Source organism: Ochlerotatus camptorhynchus, unplaced genomic scaffold (genome assembly GCF_037179485.1).
Source record: "Ochlerotatus camptorhynchus isolate MF236.1 unplaced genomic scaffold, CSIRO-AGI_Acam_v1.1 ptg000006l, whole genome shotgun sequence".
Classification (NCBI taxonomy): Eukaryota; Metazoa; Arthropoda; class Insecta; order Diptera; family Culicidae; genus Ochlerotatus; species Ochlerotatus camptorhynchus.
In genome coordinates this window covers 451970-473778 of record NW_027040498.1, presented here as the reverse complement: position 1 = coordinate 473778, position 21809 = coordinate 451970, and the positions used below count along the sequence as shown (strand labels likewise).

At 39.9% G+C, this 21809-nt stretch overlaps 1 protein-coding gene across 9 annotated transcripts in view; it reads left to right on the top strand.

Annotated features, from left to right (window-relative positions):
• LOC135717437 (uncharacterized) overlaps positions 1-21190 on the top strand; it is a 340543-nt gene extending 319353 nt beyond the window's left edge. For 2 of the 9 annotated variants that reach the window (XM_065239528.1, XM_065239583.1), the window contains 5 exons: positions 957-3194; positions 10018-10404; positions 10486-10568; positions 20079-20425; positions 20639-21190. In XM_065239528.1, coding sequence (XP_065095600.1) covers positions 957-3194; positions 10018-10404; positions 10486-10568; positions 20079-20425; positions 20639-20834 — 3251 coding nt within the window. In that variant the 3' untranslated portion in view covers positions 20835-21190. The remainder of the gene's footprint in view (positions 1-956; positions 3195-10017; positions 10405-10485; positions 10569-20078; positions 20426-20638) is intronic. The other 7 variants (XM_065239555.1, XM_065239563.1, XM_065239549.1 and 4 more) reach the window with 7 other exon arrangements.
• The last annotated feature ends 619 nt before the right edge of the window (positions 21191-21809 follow it).

Sequence of the window (21809 nt, the reverse complement as noted above, 5' to 3'; positions counted from 1 at the left end):
ATCCCAGTCGGCGCCATCGGGATTTTCTGAGGCATAACATCTCTGATCACGCCTTCCAACGGCTCCCCGGTCCATCAGTTCATGTTTCGATAGTTAAGACCCAAGCGCAATGACAGCGGAAAAGCCCGATCTGCGAGGGCCTACTTGTCGGATTGAAAACTAGTTAGAATCAAATCGACTTCGGTTAGTCATCTTGATGTCATTTGTGACAACTGTCAAACTTTCCGTTTCCGTTCCGCCTCCGCTCACATTGCGCTTGGGCCTTAAAGGGTGGGAGGTGCGGGAGCTATCTCCCTGGCGTTGGTAGATCGACGGAAAATAAAATCTATATGTGAAGAGTTGACTGCAGTAGGCAATGATAATCGACTTTTAAATTTGTCCAGATTCAGCAGCTTTACGGTATACATTTTTTATTGTTATTATGCCCAGATGTCGTGAGTTTTATTGACACCATGTTCATATTTTCATTATGTACCTCTTTCCTTCCATCTATCTATTAGTTTGTAGATTTTTGTTTATCATTTTTTGTTCTGAATTTCTTTCCAGGTTTAACATGGTTTCGTGTTTTGCACTTTGCTGGAACCCTGATTTTTCGTTTTTTCTTTCACATAATGTCCGTCTTGTAGTAATGTATGTCTATTTACACTAAACTGCACCCGTTGAGTGATATTACCGCCTCTACATAAGGATTGTTATCAACCATATTTTCTTTTGTATTTCAGGAGATTTTTAATCCAGTTAATTGTAGATATATGAATTCTAGTCTTGACATGCTTGGTAGCTGAGAATGTATAGATTTGACTGAATTTTGATCGAGATTCTGTAGCTTTAGTAGTCTGCGTAGCTCCATGTAATGTAATAAAATTTTTTGAATTCATTTATTTTGTTTGAGTTTCTTCCTGCATCACAATCCTTGACGGTATCTGTAACATACACGCATCACCCACTTTTTTCAGACGTTCACCGTCCACCGGTAGTGGTGAACGGAGCACTAGAAGTCAATGGCCACCACCATCACCATTCGAACCTTACCGCAAAAGAGCATGAGCGTAGAAACATTGTAAAAACCATCGTAACTGGCAACATTGCACGCGACAGTGGTAGCAGAGTGATTCGGCATGACGACACATCCACCCAACATCACATAGTTGATCACTTCCATCACCATCAAAGTGTAAATATCAGCGTGACGCCAGCGACGTTAACCGCCGGGTCGGTAGTGTCCGTAGATCATGTAAGATCAACCGCAGCCACCATCGGTTCATACAACAGCTGCAATGGCACAGCTGGCGTCACAAAAGCTTGCAATCAATATCTAGCCATCTCAGCCAACTCCAACGGATGTAATCGGAGACTGACCAGTGGTGAATTTTCAGACGAATCCTGCTTCACCGATAGTCTCAATGTGAAGCCTTCACCGTTGAGGCACGAAGACACGATGATATCCCGTGAGCTCGCCATTCCAGTGCACATCGAACAAGACATTAGATCTGCTAAGCACGGAGGCCACAGCGTCAACGAGCTCAAGTCTACTGCAGATTCGGTGAAAGAGGTAAACGTAGACAACCCTTGTGATTGCAATGAATCAATATATCCTTACCGCCAGATACGAGAGGAAAATGCTTGGCATGTTTACGAGACGGCTGACTGTAAGGTAATCCAATCCAAAATAGAGTACTATGAGACGTCGATTCATCGAACGCCACTCACCGAGAATCACCAAAGCTTATTCGGTCAAATAGCCGACCGAAGTCCTGGATCATTGAGATCTGCACTTCTGAATGCCACTTTTGACAACCATGAGCTTGTTCGACACGAACTAAAACCTGATGAGCGGATGAATCTCACATCATCCGATACGCTTGATAGTCACCATATCCCAGCTATAACCACCGTTAGGACTCCAGCGATCAGCGAAGATGCACCAAAAACATCAGAGACTTGCAGTAGTTGCTGTTTCTGTAATCCCGAACTGCATAAACACTCCGGCAACCCATCCGAAACTTGTTTCTACTGCCAAGCCAAGGCTCATACGCCCAGTAAAAGCTTCCCTGCTCCACCGACCCCTCCCAACATCCAAATGTCCCCCATACCACCGTCTCCCAAGACTCCAATTATGGAACTAACTCCAACCCCTACTCTACAAGAAATATCTCTTCCTCCAAAGAAAACCCCACAACCACAGAAACCTCGAGACCACCCTGCACCGCCTCCCCCAGTCACCCCTAACCACACCCCAAAACCATCCCATAACTCTTCCAAAGACACACAGCCCGACCCCAGCACATCAACCGGCCTCAGTACCACAGCGACCTCAATCAACGGGCTCTACACCGAGACCACCAAAAAGACTGACCACACCCACACCAAGACCAAAACCAAAACCTCCGACACCGTCAGTACAAAGTGCTCCACCACCAACGAAAAGATCAAACGCTCCTACGTGCCATCAACCGGCGATTCGGACAAGCTGGAAGAAGTTTCCAAGAAACTCACTCGCAAAAAGTCCGAAACCACCGTGCTTAACCGGCCCAAACACGTCAACAGCCTCAACCGAACCTCCAGCGTCGTGCACTCCGTTCAGAAGGAAATCAAAAACGAACTCAAAACCCCTATCAAAGTACTGCCCAAAACCGCCAAAGAACTCAGCAACCGCAAGGAACGAGACAAACAGATCAACCTAAAGCTCCCCTTGGACAAGGAGTCACCCCCGAGGCACTCGAAATCCAAAACCACCCTAGGATTCGAAAGTCTCCCGAAAGATAAATCGAAACCTCCTTGTGCTTCCTCCCAGAGCTACGACGAAACCACTTCCTCCAGCTCGACGAACTCGAGTTCTAATTCGAGCCCGTTCAAGAATTGTGCCGCCCTACCACCGGCCACCCGCTGGAAGCACAACAGCGAACGGAATCTCACCCAACTCACGATGCAAAAGATAAGCGCAGCAAGCAAATGGGGCAACAAGTGGCGGAAGGCTGCTCGGCAGCACGAAGATGACCCAACCATGGTGGAGAGCACGCTGAGCCCTATCCGAAGGCGACCCGCTATGGAAGATATGCTGCCGCCGGGAGATTCGCGGATGAACGCGGTGAGTGCAACGACGGCGGCGACCACCACGACCAGCGCAGCGGCTATTGCTGCGGCGGCGGCTCCGAGCATCGTCAGCGGAATCACCCAGAGCACGACCAATCAAGGTAGAGTATTTTTCGGAGGTTACATGCTAAATACCTATAGTTCAGAGAATAGATGTCATCCGTAGTGGCACAGTGCTTCCGCAATGCTTTCGCTATGAAGTGTTAGAGTCATTGCCATCAACAGGCTTTTCTGTAAAAAAAACTGATTTTATTTCTTGGGTAAAAATAAGTCATTTTTATCCCAGAAATCATCATTACCATTCTGAATAACTTGTGCTTATTATCATTCTAAATAACTTGTGATATGTAATAACTGACATTTCTGTTAACTGGTAACTCCTTACATCATCATGTTAGTTCAGTGCCAACATTTCAAAGGGGTGTAATTGCTTTTGTAAACAATGACTTTAGTTAGCCGTCGCAAATAAAAGCTCACCACTCCAAACTAACAATGCTAGCGTGTAGAAGAAGCTCTACCTGTTGGAGCCATTGTTTTCATGAGTGAGCTTTTATTCGCGAGAAGTCGACGGCTAAAGCCATGTTTACAATTGCAATTACGCCCCTTTGAAATGTTGACACTGAGTTCTATTCGATTTAGGACTTTTAGCTATGAAAAGACATCCGTTATTGTCTTTTTGGATTGGTATTGGTTGTTCAAGTGGTAGTTGAACATCAGCTAACAGTTTCTTCAACCACGTAGGCTCGAAACTTCGTTAGCAGCAGCAATTACTCTGCTTCAGTCGTCACTCATATAAGCTCTGCTTCCATGTGGTTATTGTGTAGGAAAGTGTCCTATCAAAAACTTTCTACGTAGTTCATAAACATCCCTCTTGCAGCGCCAAAATAATCTTATGCATGTACTTTCAGTTAAAATTATCAGCCTTTTTTTGGAGGAGCAGATATAAAACCATGAAGTGATAAAATTTGATGTTAGAGATGTTTATATCACGATTTCCCAACGATAATATATTATAAAGCCCGATTCAAAGTAAAATTGGACGCATTCAAGTGATCATAACTCAAGAATTAAACAACATACACGGTTGATCAAAACGTCAAACTAAAGGGTATTTATTCAGCTTACAAACGATTTATAACAAGTTATTACATTTCACCGTTTCGAACGAACTGTCGCACTTTACTTGTGATCGATGCCATCATGATCTGCACAGTCGCTGGTGACACTGTACCGGCGAACTTATTCCACTTTAAACGCATTTGTTGTGCATTTGTAACTTCTTTACCGCATCCTCGAGGTTTTCGCTTGACAATTGCCCAATATTTTTCGATGAAATTAACATTGATTGCAGCATACCATTCTAGCAACAATCAAAACGAAACTAACGATTTTAAATTGGCTCACTACTTGACTAGCCTATTGGTCCCAAGCAAACGATTAACGTACCCTATTCTAGTCGAAATTCTACTACTACACAATGTTTGTTTTGATTCGCTATGAAAGTTTGACAGATAAAATGAGGGGTTAGTGGATTTTCCCATGTTTCGAGGGGTGAATCGATTAGCTTGGGACCGAAGAGAGTACCAGAGCTGAGCCAAAAAGTTGAGCACGTTATTTCGGGACCCTCTTGTCTTAGAGTTACCTCTATGATTCTAGTGCCTCCTTAGAGTAGTGGCAGCTGACTAGATCCGGCCAAAACAAAACGTTGGTCTTGTGTTGCCGAAAGAAGGGTAAAATCCGCTTTTTCAGACACTTTTCAATGTAAACCTTCGACGTCATTGTGTGAGATGTGATGAAAACCTTGGTTTTAAGGCCACAACTGCAGATTCCTTGCCAAATCATTAGTTTCCGAGCAAACTTATCAGCAAAAACAAATTTATATCTGGATGGGACATCCCCACGACCAGATGCCAGGTAAAATTTTCGTCCGGGGATTTGTTTATAATCATAATCAAATTTCGTCAAAACTCGTTCGTATAGTAATCGTGCTCGCTTTATGGCCACTAAATTTTGTTTCAGGGAGCGATTCAGATGTTTACTTGCACAAAAGACTTATATCCTTCTCTTGAAAAGATGTTACGCACGGTGGAAACGTTGAAATCGTATTTCTTTGCCAAATCACGTATGGAGACACCTGGGTTGCTTTTCACGTACCTCAACACCTTTCTCCTCAGCTCTTTGTCCCTAGTGCCACTTTTATGATAGATGCGCTGTGCTCTATCCACACTCAGAGTATCCTTGCAACGTTTGATTACAAGACTCACCGTTGACTTTGGGAATTTTAACACTTTTGCTATTTTTTAAGCAGACCACGAAGATTTCTCTAGATGTTTGTGCACAATTAATTTTCTTTTCTCAAGTTCCATGATCCGTAATTTCGGGATGCGTCGATCAATCGAGAAAAACTTTTCACCAATTTTTTCGTCAATGAAACATCAACAAATGCCTGTCAAACGTTTTTTGTTCCAACCACCAGGGGCGCGGTGGTGTATTAAACCGTGCGTCCAGATTAACTTTGAATCGAGCTTTAGACAGCTATAAACGTAAGTTGTCCAAATTTTGATTCGAGAGAAACTCCCAAAGTTTCAAAAACTTTAGTTTCAAATGAAGAAAGAATTTTATGTTTGATTCGTCTATTAACAATGATGCCAACGCCACCACAGGGTTCATCAAGACGATCATTTCTATAAATGAAATAATGTGCGTCCCTCTTCACCTTATGGTCAGGTTTAAGGAACGTTTCAGTTATAACGGCAATATGCAACCACAATTGATGCATTTGGCTGACATGTAGCAATGTTTTGTTTCGTGACCCCATCCCTGGCCCTTACGGCACTGGGTGAGGTTTTGGAAATTTCCTCCAGTCTTTCTGAAGTGTTCCCACTTCACTCGGACATGGAGCATAAGGCTAGCTTTTTCCAAGGCCTTAAGGTTGTTTAGTTCACTAGACTTGAAGTGAAGTAAATAAAAATCATTAGAAATCCCGTTGCGCGAATTGCCAGGACGGGAATTCATTTTCATTTTGATTACTTGGAGTGGCACAACTTCAAGTAATTTTGCCAGTTCATAATTATTATTATTTATCTTTATTAGGGAGGCTTTCAGCCTTGGGCTGGTTCGCCTCCATTTGCCAGTTCATCTTTAATCTGATCCAGGACAGTCCTTTCATGACAACCTTGACCACACGTTCAGTTTTGGTGTCGTAAGTAAAAAAATTGTACTGCTTCTCAGTAAGATACTTGAGAAGACATTTAAATCCGTCCAAGGTTTCAGCCAATACACGGCATTCACCCCGACGTCCAATTTGTAGTGAAAACTTAACTTTCACGAAGTTCAAAAGTTCCATGCAAAGAGCATGGAAATCGGAAGTGGTTATCACAATAAGGGGATTTTTTTCCTTCTTGGCATTAAGCCGGGAAAGTTTACTAGAATTTTTCCTGGAAGATGGATCATTCTCATCACCCGTGAGCAAATCGAATTGATTGCTCAAATTAATTTCATCAGAAGGGGGATCAAGAGATTGCTCTTTTCTTTTTAGGCGCCATGGCGGCAGTAAATTTTTATCCAAATCGACTTCCAAGCAGATTACTATAATAATCTGAAGGATCGAAGAGGAATTTTCCAAATCGATATCGAAGAAGGATTACCTCGAGTAGGGTATCCAAACAAGGATCGACGAGGAATAAGAGTTGAACAAGGTAGAAATTTTACAGGTTGAATCGAATACTTAGTTTCTATTTAAACGGCGTATCAGCAGCGTTGTATTTTCCGCAGCCACGGGGCCTTTTTAATAGAAACTAAGCGATCGATTCAACCTCTGGTGGTGAATAGGAGAACGGTAAAAAGAGTGTTGTGAGCAGAAATTTTAGCCGTGACTGCATTCTTTTGGATGTACTAGGGGAAATGGCAATACCTTAACCTATTATCGTCTGGGGGTAAACAAAGTCCTAGAGCACTCAAATTTGGCCATCTATTGGCTGAAACACAATGTATCAATGTGCCAAAACTGTAATAATATATTATTTTATGTTAAACAAAAATTAAATTAACGAGGCCATTCTGGAGTCTAAGATGGTAGCCATCGGGGTAAGGGAAAGTCTCAAATACCCTACAATACGGGTATTTTCGGAACGGGGACGACGCGATGGTGCCGAAAATCGATATTCGACGTTATTTTGGAATCCAAAATGGCGGCCATCGGGTTTCAGAAAAAGTGTCAAATACCCTACAATAGGGTATTTTCGGAACGGGGATGCCGCGTAGATGCCAAAAATCGATATCCGACGCTATGTTGGAATCCAATATGGCGGCCATCAGGATTCAGAAAGTGTCAACTATTCTACAATATGGGTATTTTCGGAACGGGGATGCCGACAATCGATATTCGACGCCATTTTGCAATCCAAGATAGTGGTCATCAAGTTTCATAAAACGTGTCAAATACCCTAAGATATGGGTATTTTTCGGAACGGAGACAACTGCCGAAAATCGATACCCGATGCTATGTTGGACTCCAATATGGCGGTTTCAGAAAAAGTGTCTAATACCCTACAATATGGTTATTTTCAGAACAGGGACAACGCGTAGATGCCGAGATTCAATATCCGATGCCATTTTGGAATCCAATATGGTGGCCATCGGGTTTCAAAAAAAGTAGCAAATACCCTAAGATCTGGGTATTTTCGGAACGATACGCGTCTTTGATGATGACGATTTGACACTTCTTCTGACATCGGTTGCCTCCATCTTGTGTTTCAGGATGGCGTCGGACATCGATTTCTTTCTTCTAGATATCAGCTCGATTCCAAAAAACCCACATTGTACGGTATCTGACAGTTTTTCTGAACCAAAGCCGCCATCTTGGATTTAAAGACGGCGTGAAATCAATTTTCGGCACTTACGTCTCATCCCTATTCTGAAAATAACCATATTTTAGGATATTTGACACTTTTCCGCAAATCGGAAGCCGCCGTCTTGGATTTCAAAATGGCGTCGGATATCGATTTTCATCCTCTAGACATCATCCCGATTCCAAAAATACCTTTATTGATAAGTATTTGACAGCATTTCCTCATTTTTCTTAAACTGGAAGCCAACATCTTGGATTTCAAAATGGCGTCGCATATCAATTTTCGATCTTTAGACGTCACCCCGAATAAAAAAATACCCATATTGATGAGTAAACAAACCACCCGACAGTGATAAATTTGACATCCACGTGTACAGATCTATGCGCATACGCTTAAATGAACCGAGTGAACATGCAACAAAAGTCACAAAAACTGCACGAATTTGGATCGAACAGTTTCGCTTCAATGCAAAAGTAAGTTCATTTGACAATGAAAGAAGAAATGAACACGAGTCAAGCCAAAACAAACAGCATGAAAACTCATCGAAAGTGGTTCTGTTGATTTTGAAGGGAATCTGCTCGAAGAGAAGACTGAATGACTTTCAGTAGAAACTGATGGTTGACAGCTTCATCGTCGCTTGACGATTATCGATTGAAAGTGACTTTGTGGGGCCCTGGTCCAGAACAAGTATAATGTCTAAAATGTTCATAGATGAGCGCAAATGTGTTTCTCAACTGATACGATAAGAGCTACTCTCCTGATTTATGAACGACAAGATCTTTACTCCAAGGTTGCAAATACTCATTTCAGCTGTATTTCGGAATAATAAAACCATGACATATTTTACTTGTAACTTACAAGAAGAGGTTACAAAGTATGCGTTTGAAACATAAAACCTACCAATTTTGCTTTCTATGAGTCACAATCAGCGATTTGCTGATCGCTGAGTGAATGAGTGAGTGAGTGAGTGAGTTTATGAAAAATCGCTGATTGTGACTCTCATGAAGTGAAATAAACAGGTTTAATATGTCAAACACATTCTTTGCAACCTCTTCTTGCATCTTACCAATTCAAAATATGATCATAGCATCTAATTATTTCATAATAAAAAACAACATTGTTTCAGCTGAAATGAGTATTTGCAACCTTGCTTTACTCCTGATTTATGATTTATTATAAAATATAGAACAGAATAGTATGAAAATTTATGCAAGATTCAAAATGACCAATTTATGTGAATTATTGCTCATTAACAACGAACTATTATAAAAGTTTCACGCAAATAGGAGAAGGGGGAGTCTGAAGTTTATTACCTTTATGCTATTTGGCCTGGAACTACTCCATAGGTGAATTGCTTCAATACTGTGTTTGACCGAGAGGCCCAAATGAGGACCATATTCCTAAATAACATTCCTAGTATAATTTTTAAAACTTTGAATTATGGTTTATTTCAAGATACCTTTAAATATATTTCAAATAAACTAAGGTTGTAAATCAGTCTTTAACGACCATGCAACCATGGTAGCTTATTTTTGACCAATTTTTGACCCCCTACGCCTTAGTATCATAGAGGTAACTCTAAGACCAGAAGGTCCCGAAGAAACGTGCTCAACTTTTTGGCTCAGCTCTGGTACTATCTTCGGTCCCAACCTAATCGATGCACCCCTCGAAACATATGAAAATCCACGAACCCCTCATTTAATCTGTCAAACTTTCATGGCGAATCAAAACAAACATAGTGTAGTGCTAAAATTTTGCCTAGAATGGGGTACGTTAATCGATTTGCTTGGGACCAATAGTCAAGTAGTGAGCCAATTTAAAATCGTTAGTTTCCAATCGTATTTAAATAAACCTGACACATGGCTTGGGAAAACTTCTGCAGATCCCCCCAAAAATCCTACGTCATTTATGCATCGTCGCTAAAGGTTAACGTAAAAAGAACCATGCGTCTTCATAATTCTTAGGAAAATTTAAGATGATGTTAGTTTAAAAAATAATGATAATACAAACATACCATCTCCCACATTAACCAACCACTTTATAACCGTTTATTATTATTCCACTATCGTTCCAGGCTGGACGGTAACGGTGGCCGGCAACTACAACCCAGATATGGCACCGGACGTCGAAATGAAGCTCAGTTTTCCTAAACAACCGAACGCCTCCGCCAGCGGTGGGCATGCTGTAGCTGGAGGTAGCGGAGGAAGCAAACGCACCAGCCATCCGGCCATGGCCAACGGTGTCGACAGTAGCTATCAGTCCAGTGCCCTGGCCGGTAATCGGAAGCAGCAGTACATCGAAGATGCTCATCACATCCCGGGTCGCGGCGGTGGCAACCCGAACTACGCCGTACTAGATGACGATAGCTACGGCGGTGGCAGCCGAGGAATGGCACGCGCTGCTCTGCCCCCTCCGGCAGCGTTGAATCCCAAGCGAACCCTGTCTCGATCGGATGGAACCGGTAATGGAAACTCTGCAACTAAACACTTATTGTCAAATTTTGACTTACAAATGCTTACATCTTTTTCGGTCATAATTCTAGCAGGCGGCAAAGATTATCGTCTTCCAAATGTTGGCACATCGAACAACGTTACGGCAAGACAGAATGCTAAGAAAGCGATCAAGGTATTAGATAGGGTTGATAGTCGAACACGCAGCTCAAATTAACCTTCTTTCGAGAAAGCAAAATAAAAAGAGATTGAGCGTGTATAAAATCCGGCAAAAAAAAATCTAATCCAAATTAAATGTAGATTTTTGGTTCCAATAGCAATCGTAGTGTTGTACAAAACAATCTATATCCGTCCTGTGAGAGTGTTGTATCAAAATCTTAGACAAAAAGTCAACCGTCAGTAACAGTGATAGGTAATTTGGCAATCTACAGATTGGTAACGTTTGATGTACACGTGTGGACTGTGATGTAGATTGCAATCGAGCATGGTTTGTCTTTATTGCTTATGCGATGTAATATGTGGCACACGGTTGAATGTTGCTGAATGCTTAGAGGACGTAGTATGAAAATACCTATACACTTCACATGATTCCCAGAGACACAGTTCATATAAAACCCGGCGGATGCCCCGTAACGCGGGTAGATCACCTCTTCGTGATGCGTTACGGTAGCAGATCTTCCACCAGTCCTGGCTTACTTAAAACTAGGGAAACACATATTGTTACGAGACAAGTGACAAAATTCGGTTTGCTTCTCTGATGATGATCATGACGAGGGGCGGATCACTTAAGGATTTTCGATGCATCTTCCTGTATTAAGAAGCGCATTGAATACCTTTAAGGGAATGTCCATAAACTACGCAGACAGTTACAGGGGAGGGGGTACAGCCACTGTCTCCTGGTGTTGAGTACTTGGCACTGATGAAGTCTGCAAGTAGTTAGTAGACGAAATACGCGTATCCGTAAAAAGATAAACAATTGGGTTGTTTAACTTCGGAAAATATACCGATTTTTATACATCATCTGATAGAGCTTCGATCCCGTAGATATTCATCTCGATTTTTAAATCAATCGTTGACACTAAATCTATTCGTTGGCAGCTCGCTCCCATACAAAGTCCCAACAAGGGGCGCTAATATGGTGATTTTTGCTAATGTAATCGTACTTATTTAAAATAGTTCCAGTGTACCAAAATTGATGAAATTTTGGATATCGGATCCAATTTTAATGCAGATAACGAATATGTGTTTACCTCAATACCCCTGAACAACCCAATTATAACTAAATTAAGGGGAAATAAATAAACACACTCAAAAAGCTCTTCAATCAGAATCAAGTTTCATAGCGTGATTTGAGTTTTTGAATAATCTCAGTTTATGATAATTCTTTGACCTCAGAATACAAAACGTAGATCTCTTTCTGATATCATCAATTTGAATAAATTTGAAACATTCTTCAAACCTCTCTGCATATTCTGCAAAACAATTCCCCAAGGGTTCAATAACATCGACCAGATTTATGGTAGTTATTTCTAATGGCGAATCAAAGCAAAGCCAAGACTGGTCATGCGACACCTAGTTTTAAGATCCGCAATTACAAAAATAATGATTTACTAAAAAAAATGTCATGCAATTTGACAGATATCAAAACGTCATTACCATTTTCACCCACTCGCCATCTGTGTCACTCACTTTGATTCTTCAATTAGATCGATGGAAATGAGCAATCAAAACAAAACAAATAACACTCTATTAACAATAGTACAACTCACCAATTGTTTTCAGTATTACTTCCAACACCAGTTCAGCTGTGCTAAGGTACACTGGCTGGCTCTCTCACGTACCGTAAGATTTGATAAAGAGACGCAAATTGTTGAAATATTGTTAAAAATCTAACTTGCCAAACTTGGCCTACGGATTCTAAATTCGGCCTAACGCATTGAAATGCCATTCAAACACACCTTGAGAAATTAAACTATCTCGCGACCCTCCAGTATTGTAATAATTAAAATTACAGTTACATTTAAGTCTGTAACTCATGAAAATCGAAGGTTCTAGAATCGCCAAAATTACTCTAAAAACGCCAAAAATGACCAAGAATCAATAAATTAGTCCTAAAACTTTAAAAGTTTATTAATGCCAAAAAGAAATCGATCCACCAAAATAACTCTAAAAATGCCAACAATGTCTTGAAAAAGTTAAAAATTGCATTGAACCGCCTTAGAAAGCCTTATTAACCTTATGTGGCTGTGAGTAGTCGCGCGTAGTCGACGGCTACTTAGCATCAGACCAAAAAAAAACAATTTTTAATATTTTCATCAGGAAAAGCACAAACGAATTTGGATTCCGAGAAGCCAAGTCAAATTTTACTTGGAAAAGAGCAAATGGATTTAGATTTTGAGAAGTAAAGTCAAATTTTACTTGGAAAAGCGCAAATGGATTTGGATTTCGAGAAGCGAAGTCAAATTTTACTTCAAAAAGCGCAATTGAATTTGGACTTCGAGGAGCGAAGTAGATTTTGAGAAGCAAAGTCAAATTTTACTTGGAAAAGCGCAAATGGATTTGGATTACGGGAATCCAAGTCAAATTTTACTATGAAAAGCGCAATTAAATTTGGACTTCGAGAAGCGAAGTCAAATTTTACTTCGAAAAGCACAAATGGATTTGGATTTTGAGAAGCGAAGTCAAATTTTACTTCGAAAAGCACAAATGGATTTGGATTACGGGAATCCAAGTCAAATTTTACTTGGAAAAGCGCAATTGAATTTGGACTTCAAGAAGCGAAGTAGATTTTGAGAAGCGAAGTCAAATTTTACTTTCTAAAAGCACAAATGGATTTGGATTACGGAAATCCAAGTCAAATTTTACTTGGAAAAGCGCAAACGAGTGTGGATTACTTGAAACGAAGTCAAATTTTACTTGGAAAACGCAAATGGATTTTGATTTCGAGAAGCGAAGTGGATTTCGAGAAGCGAAGTGGATTTCGAGAAGCGAAGTGGATTTCGAGAAGCGAAGTGGATTTCGAGAAGCGAAGTGGATTTAGAGAAGCGAAGTGGATTTCGAGAAGCGAAGTGGATTTCGAGAAGCGAATTCAAATTTTACTTGGAAAAGCGCAAATGAATTTGGATTTCGAGAAGCGAAGTAGATTTCGAGAAGCAAAGTCAAATTTTACTTCGAAAAGCGAAAATAGATTTGGATTACGGGAATCCAAGTCAAATTTTACTTGGAAAAGAGCAAATGGATTTGGATTTTGAGAAGTAAAGTCAAATTTTACTTGGAAAAGCGTAAATGGATTTGGATTTCGAGAAGCAAAGTCAAATTTTACTTGGAAAAGCGCAAACGAATGTGGATTTCAAGAAGCGAAGTCAAATTTTACTTGGAAAAGCGCAATTGAATTTGGACTTCGAGAAGCGAAGTAGATTTTGAGAAGCAAAGTCAAATTTGACTTCGAAAAGCGCAAACGGATTTGGATTACGGGAAGCCAAGTCAAATTTTACTTGGAAAAGCGCAATTGAATTTGGACTTCGAAAAGCGAAGTAAAATTTACTACAAATTTTACTTCGAAAAGTGAAAATGGATTTGGATTACGGGAGGCGAAGTCAAATTTTACTTGGAAAAACGCAAATGGATTTGGATTTCGATAAGCGAAGTCAAATTTTACTTGGAAAAGCGCAATTGAATTTGGATTTCGAGAAGCGAAGTAGATTTTGAGAAGCAGTCAAATTTTACTTCGAAAAGCGCAAACGGATTTGGATTACGTGAAGCCAAGTCAAATTTTACTTGGAAAAGCGCAAATGGATTTGGATATTGAGAAGTAAAGTCAAATTTTACTTGGAAAAGCGCAATTGAATTTGGACTTCGAGAAGCGAAGTAGATTTCGAGAAGTGAAGTCAAATTTTACTTCGTAAAGCACAGATGGAGTTAGATTACGGGAATCCAAGTCAAATTTTACTTGGAAAAACGCAAACGAATGTAGATTACGAGAAGCGAAGTCAAATTTTACTTGGAAAACGCAAATGGATTTGGATTTCGAGAAGCGAAGTAAAATTTACTACAAATTTTACTTCGAAAAGCGAAAATGGATTTGGATTACGGGAATCCAAGTGAAATTTTACTTGGAAAAGTGCAAACGAATGTGGATTACGAGAAGCGAAGTCAAATTTTACTTGAAAAAACGCAAATGGATTTGGATTTCGAGAAGCCAAGTCAAATTTTACTTGGAAAAGCGAAAATGAATTTGGATTTTGAGAAGTAAAGTCAAATTTTACTTCGAAAAGCGCAAATGGATTTGGATTACGGGAAGCCAAGTCAAATTTTACTTGGAAAAGCGCAAATGGATTTGGATTTTGAGAAGCAAAGTCAAATTTTACATGGAAATGCGCAATTGAATTTGGACTTCGAAAAGCGAAGTAAAATTTACTACAAATTTTACTTCGAAAAGCGAAGTAAAATTTACTACAAATTTTACTTCGAAAAGCGAAAATGGATTTGGATTACGGGAATCCAAGTCAAATTTTACTTGGAAAAGCGCAAATGGATTTGGATTTCGAGAAGCGAAGTCAAATTTTACTTGGAAAAGCGAAAATGAATTTGGATTTTGAGAAGTAAAGTCAAATTTTACTTCGAAAAGCGCAAATGGATTTGGATTACGGGAAGCCAAGTCAAATTTTACTTGGAAAAGCGCAAATGGATTTGGATTTTGAGAAGCAAAGTCAAATTTTACTTCGAAAAGCGCAATTGAATTTAGACTTCGAAAAGCGAAGTAAAATTTACTACAAATTTTACTTCGAAAAGCGAAAATGGATTTGGATTACGGGAATCCAAGTCAAATTTTACTTGGAAAAGCGCAAATTGATTTGAATTTTGAGAAGTGAAGTCAAATTTTACTTGGAAAGCAAAAATGGATTTGGATAACAGGAATCGAAGTCAAATTTTACTTCGAAAAGCGAAAATTGATTTGAATTTTGAGAAGTGAAGTCAAATTTTACTTGGAAAAGCGCAATTGAATTTGGACTTCGAGAAGCGAAGTAAAATTTACTACCAATTTTACTTCGAAAAGCGAAAATGGATTTGGATTTCGAGAAGCGAAGTCAAATTTTACTTCGAAAAGCGCAAACGGATTTGGATTACGGGAAGCCAAGCCAAATTTTACTTGGAAAAGCGCAAATGGATATGAATTTTGAGAAGCAAAGTAAAATTTACTACAAATTTTACTTCGAAAAGCGTAAACGGATTTGGATTACGGGAAGCCAAGTCAAATTTTACTTGGAAAAGCGCAAATGGATTTGGATTTTGAGAAGCGAAGTCAAATTTTTCTTGGAAAAGCGCAATTGAATTTGGACTTCGAGAAGCGAAGTAGATTTCGAGAAGTGAAGTCAAATTTTACTTCGTAAAGCACAAATGGATTTGGAGTCAAATTTTACATGGAAAAGCGCAAACGAATGTGGATTACGAGAAACGAAGTCAAATTTTACATGGAAAAAAGCAAATGGATTTGGATTTCGAGAAGCGAAGTGGATTTCGAGAAGCGAAGTCAAATTTTACTTCGAAAAGCGAAAATGGATTTGGATTACGGGAACCCAAGTCAAATTTTACTTGGAAAACCGCAAATGGATTTGGATTTTGAGAAGCAAAGTCAAATTTTACTAGGAAAATTGCAAACGAATTTGGATTACGAGAAGCGAACTCAAATTTTACTTGGAAAAGCGCAAATGGTTTTGAATTTTGAGGAGCGAAGTCAAATTTTGATTGGAAAAGCGCAATTGAATTTGGATTTGGAGAAGCGAAGTCAAATTTTACTTGAAAAAACGACCCACTTATGGGCAGCTCGCGACGCACCGGTGGGTCGCGACCCATAGATTGAGAAACACTGCTCCATAGCATCGAGAGCATAAGCATGCTGTTTCATGATAATTGTTCCAGGATATCCCAAATGAGTTTCATCACAGGTGATTTTCATGACACCCATCACAAAATGATTTTCAAAAATATCAAACAGAAAAAAATGAAATTGAATAGAAAAGGTAGGGTCAGTGTGCCAGCTTTTGGCCCTAGTGGTCCTCTAATTGACCCTGTTCTAATTTTTTTTTAGTAATTTCTACCGAATTTAATTTGATACAAGGTAAGCAAGAATACAAATGTTGCCATACAGCTATCCCTCCAGATATTCGCTTAATACGGACCGCATATATGGAAACCGTTCAGATCTTGATGAGCTACAGTCTCATTAAGGTATTCTACGATGTTCAGACTAAAAAAATTACCCCCTAAAGCTGCGTGGAGTCGCATAATAACATGTGGAATACATAGATGTTGGCAAAGTAGTTCGGGGTCTCCAAATTATCTTGAAGTTTAGATCTTGAAGATATACACCCAACAAACAATGGAAGTAGAATAATACCTTATTCAGTCAAAAATATGCTTCTTCAACTAAAAGATGGCTTATTCAGCTTTTAATCAGCACAAATTGTTTGTTGGGCAGGCTCAACAAAGTTTTGTATGATGTTCTGATTTAGCATACAAATCCGTAGAGCTTCGTAATACCTCATAACATCATGTGAGACATAACCCTAGCAGCACACTTGTCACTGAACAATTGTGGTTACTTGTGGGCAACCCATTCCAGTCACAATCAAGTTGCAGCAACTTATTTCGATGGTAGTGTGCTGCTTGGGAAGGTTGTGTTGCAAGATATCCTTGATTATCTTAATCATCCGCCAGGACATATCTTGATGTTCTACAGACTCAACGAGGTATTGTTAGATTGTTGAACCCGTAGGGCTTTGTAGAGCTCCATTATATCTTGTAAGATATATAGTTGCACATTGCGCCGGTGGTTGAGTAGTAAACGTGACTGCTTTCTAACCTCAGTGTGTCTGGGTTCAATCCCAGCCGAGGTCGTTGGGATTTTTCTGAGGTGAAAATATCTTTGGTTTTGTACCACAAAAGTTCTAATAATGGACGCAGTGGTTCAAGTCCCCCCAACAAAAAAAAAACAATCTTTGGTCACGTTTTCCTTCGGAAGGCGTTCTAGGTGTGAAAGTTGCCTCCTTAGCACTCTATTGCCGTAGGCGATTAATCGTCAATTGGCAATCGATGCTCGTCGGGTGATTGGCACTCGATTGCTGAACAGAGACCGGGTTTCATCACATCATGTGGAACATAACTGGAGTGATTTTTCAATCGGTCGTAAGCAGTGGCGTAGCCCTAACCTCAATCTACCTGTTCAACAACTCTCAAAACGCATACAAATAGAACAATTTCAATTGATACAAATCAGTGAAACTAGAAGACCCTTTGCCTTTGGAAACTGATTTGAATCTGAAAATGACTCTAAATAACATTTTCCAAGTTGTTGAACAGGTAAACAGTGAGGTTACGCGACGCCACTGGTCGCAAGTAACATTTGGTCTCAGTTGAGAAAATCGGCTGGGTAGATTTTTGAACTTTGTTTGTATTTTTATTTTAAAACAAAACACTATTACTTTAAGTGAATAGATCTAAACGATACTTTCAACTAATATTTTGTATTCAAAGTGTTTTTATGTTACTTCATACGCGAAGTTAGCATTTTCAGAGTTGATTGGAAATGCTAACATGAAGCTTTTAGTGTGATAATTTATTAGCTAGAGAATGATCTTTAAAAGAGGGTAGGTGGATAGTTCCGTTAGAGTACGACAGTATGAAAATTGAATAGAAGTTGAAAATGAGCGAAGGGCCATTAATGCGACAGTTTTTGAAGTCAGACGCACATATTTTGCCAAACCCGTACGATGTACGCGGAGACTTGAAGTATGTCTTCAAGTCTACAGGCAAAAGACGTGCGTCCTCCTTCTGCTCATAACTGACTGCGGCTGTTGAATAATTCTAGCGACGTTTCATCACTACCTAAAAGCTTCATGTTAGCATTTCCAACCAACTCTGAAAACGCTAACTTCGCCTATGAAGTAACATAAAAACACTTTGAATGTAACAACTCGAGGCGGGAGTAGCCGTCAACACTGCTGATGATGGTACAACACGCAACAACCACCCTACTGCTATCTCTCTGAGATGACCACGTTGGTCATGACGAGAGGAGCAACACAATAATTGGGTAAAGAAGAATTGCATTATAACACACCATCGACTGGAAATGCTCTCGCAAACGTGGGGCTTTAGGTAGTGATGAAACGTCGCTAGAACTATTCCACAGCCGCAGACAGTTATGAGCAGAAGGAGGACGCACGTCTTTTGCCTGTAGACTTGAAGACATACTTCAAGTCTCCGCGTACATCGTACGGGTTTGGCAAAATATGTGCGTCTGACTTCAAAAACTGTCGCATTAATGGCCCTTCGCTCATTTTCAACTTCTATTCAATTTTCATACTGTCGTACTCTAACGGAACTATCCACCTACCCTCTTTTAAAGATCATTATCTAGCTAATAAATTATAACACTAAATGCTTCATGTTAGCATTTCCAACCCACTCTAATATTTTGTGCCATTTCGATAATAAATAACATTAGGTTTAGTTATAAATAAGTTTATGAAAAAAATCGCCTGTGGTGTGTTACATTCGTCATACGATATTCGCCAAACTATGAGCTGTCATATTACTTACGTTGTTGAAATATCTCCCTTTTAGGGATAACAAATTTAAGTACCTAGCACTGAGCAAATCGGGACTCTTTTTATACTTTTTGATTAAAAATTGAAGCCCCTCCTTTTTCGGAATTATGCTGATCGTTCGGACGTATACGTGTAAACTCCAAGATAATTTTGAAGAACGTGATATATTTTGTTATTACAGCAATATATCTCACATGATGTTATGGGATGCCAGGAAGCTTCTTCTTCTTTCCTTTATTTAACGTCGGCCTTTGTTCCGCAATCTAGTGCCAATCACCGACAGATATCGATTGCCATCCATTGACGGCAATCGAATGTGCAGGAAGGCAGTTTCAACACCTGCGTAGGATATCGCACCCATTCAACACACATGGGCCGGGACCAACGGCTTTACTTCCCTTCCGAAGGAAGACGTGACCAGAGATTTTTATGCCTCAGAAAAATCCCACCGACCTCGGCAAGGATTGAACCCAGACCCATCGGGGTGTTAGAAAGCAGTCACGCTTACCACTACACCACCGGCGCCGGCTGATGCCACGAAGCTGTAAGGGCTCAAAAGTTTTGTCGGGGCATGTTCATGAATTGATGCTGAAATGTGGAGCTGCTACAAGTGTTTCATGGAATTTTCCGAAGGTCCTAAAAGTTGTCAGATTATAATCTCCAATAAGCCAATTTACGTTAATGCGCATCATTGAACGCAAATTTCAATCATGCTTCATTAGGTGTCTTCATAAACAGGCCCAAACCAATGGAGACGCTTGGTAGATTACCAGTAGCAATACTTAGACACCATCCAACAATAAATCGCACTCCCATAGAAACGTTCTAGTGCCATTTTCCACTACATAAGCAAAGCAATTCATAATAAAGATTTCCATGACGAATCGTAGTCGATTCTGCTTTTGTCAGCTTGAATACATAGATAGCGAAAAACCATGAATGCAGTGTTCTGCAACATCATTTTCACACCATCTCAATGTGCTGCGTGTTTGTGTCCTACGGTTCCCATAAATGAACATTCAAATCCTAATAGAAATAATGCCATTCGCATCCCATTCACCATGCCTTTTCTCTAGCAGACGATGGAATGTAGTGTCGTGGCTTCCGCTACAACGAAAACTGTCGCCAACCAGTACCACATGCGCTCCCACCAGCATCAGCAAGCGCACGAACAGGCGCCTTCTCATCTATATAGTCCGTCTTCCCCCTATCACCATCAACAGCAATCATCATCCACGGTCGCTGGTCCACCAACAACAACAACAAATACGACGGCAGCTGGTGGCGGAAATCGCGGCGGCAGGCCACGTGCTATGTCCATACAATCACTCCATCCCTCATTGCAAAATGGCGGTGGTGGCAAGTTCTCCTCATACAACTCGCACCAGCCGCGCTATCATGATCCCTCATCCATAGACTATGGGTAAATGGTTGCTTTTGATGTTTTCCTCCTGAAACTGATTAATACCAGTGTGATCATACTATTCAAAATTCCCTTCAATCAAATACGCGCCCTTGCAGCGATTTGACATTGCAACTCTTTGGCTTTAACGAATACACCTTGAATGTTTAGTGCTAGCTTATAACCGGAAAATTATACCAACTAACATCTAACCATTTCTTCTCTCCCGCCCAGAAGTAATGCATACACCCACGGTAACCGTCGGATGTCGCTGGAGAGTCCGCACGGAGCCGGTCAGCTTGACAATTTGTCCGTGATGGGCAACGCAATCGCACCGGAGCACAAACCCAAGGTACCGACCATGAGCGAGCGGGATGTCACGCGAAGGCACCATCCGTGCTACACGCGCAACATGCCATACTTTTCCTAGAAAGGTTGCACAGTTTGTTTTTAAGAAAGAAAATTAAAAAAAAAAACTATACCTAAATAGTATCTAGTCAAATATTATTAGGTTCGAGCAAAGAATTTTAGAGCAAGCTTACCCCGTTCGTGAGTTAGTTCCTTAATTGTTTTGAAAATTGTTTAATTATTTTTGTTCTGCGAAAAAAAAATGTCAAAACTATGAAGAGCATCTAAACAATTCTCTGTACTCATGTTAGGGTAGTTTCAGTTGTTTGTTGCAGTTTAAATAATTCAAAAACGTGAAAATAAAAGTATTACTTGATATTTCAAATGTAGCAAGCTATTATGTGATTCAAAATAAAAACTGTTCTATTGAATACTTTACGCTTCGCGTTTTCTTTGAAATGTGATCACCTCACCCACTGTATCTGTCGTATCTGTCATGGATGAGCGGTTCCACGAACAAGTGGGAAATTTTTCCAGTTTTTATTTTTTGTATTTTTTGATTTGCATGAAACCTTGCAAACAAGTTTTTGGGGAAGAAAAACGCCGTTTTGCATACTTGGTTCGCCATTTTGAATGTAGCCTTACTTATGAGAAGGGCCTATGAAAAATGCACATGATATCTTCAAAAAATTGTATCTCGGAAACGGTTTGTCCGATTGGTTTGGTGTCTTGGAAGAAGTTTTAGACAATTGTTAGTGTTATATGGAGAAAATATGCACGGTAAAAAAAAAGTTTGGTATTTGTGTTTTGAACTAAAATATAAATTTTCCCTTTAAAGTGACATGTCAATAATTTTTTTATTATCCTTATGTTATAGCTGACTGAAAATGCTATCTAGTGCACAGTAGGTTGTTCTGGAGAAAAATAGGTTACAATGAAAAAAAATGTTTTTTAAAAAAATACAATTTTCAAAAAAGCTATTAAGAAAAGTAAAAAAAAAGTTTGTCACCCTAATTTTATGAAAGTACATCAAATTTGCAAAAAAAAGTACTTGGGT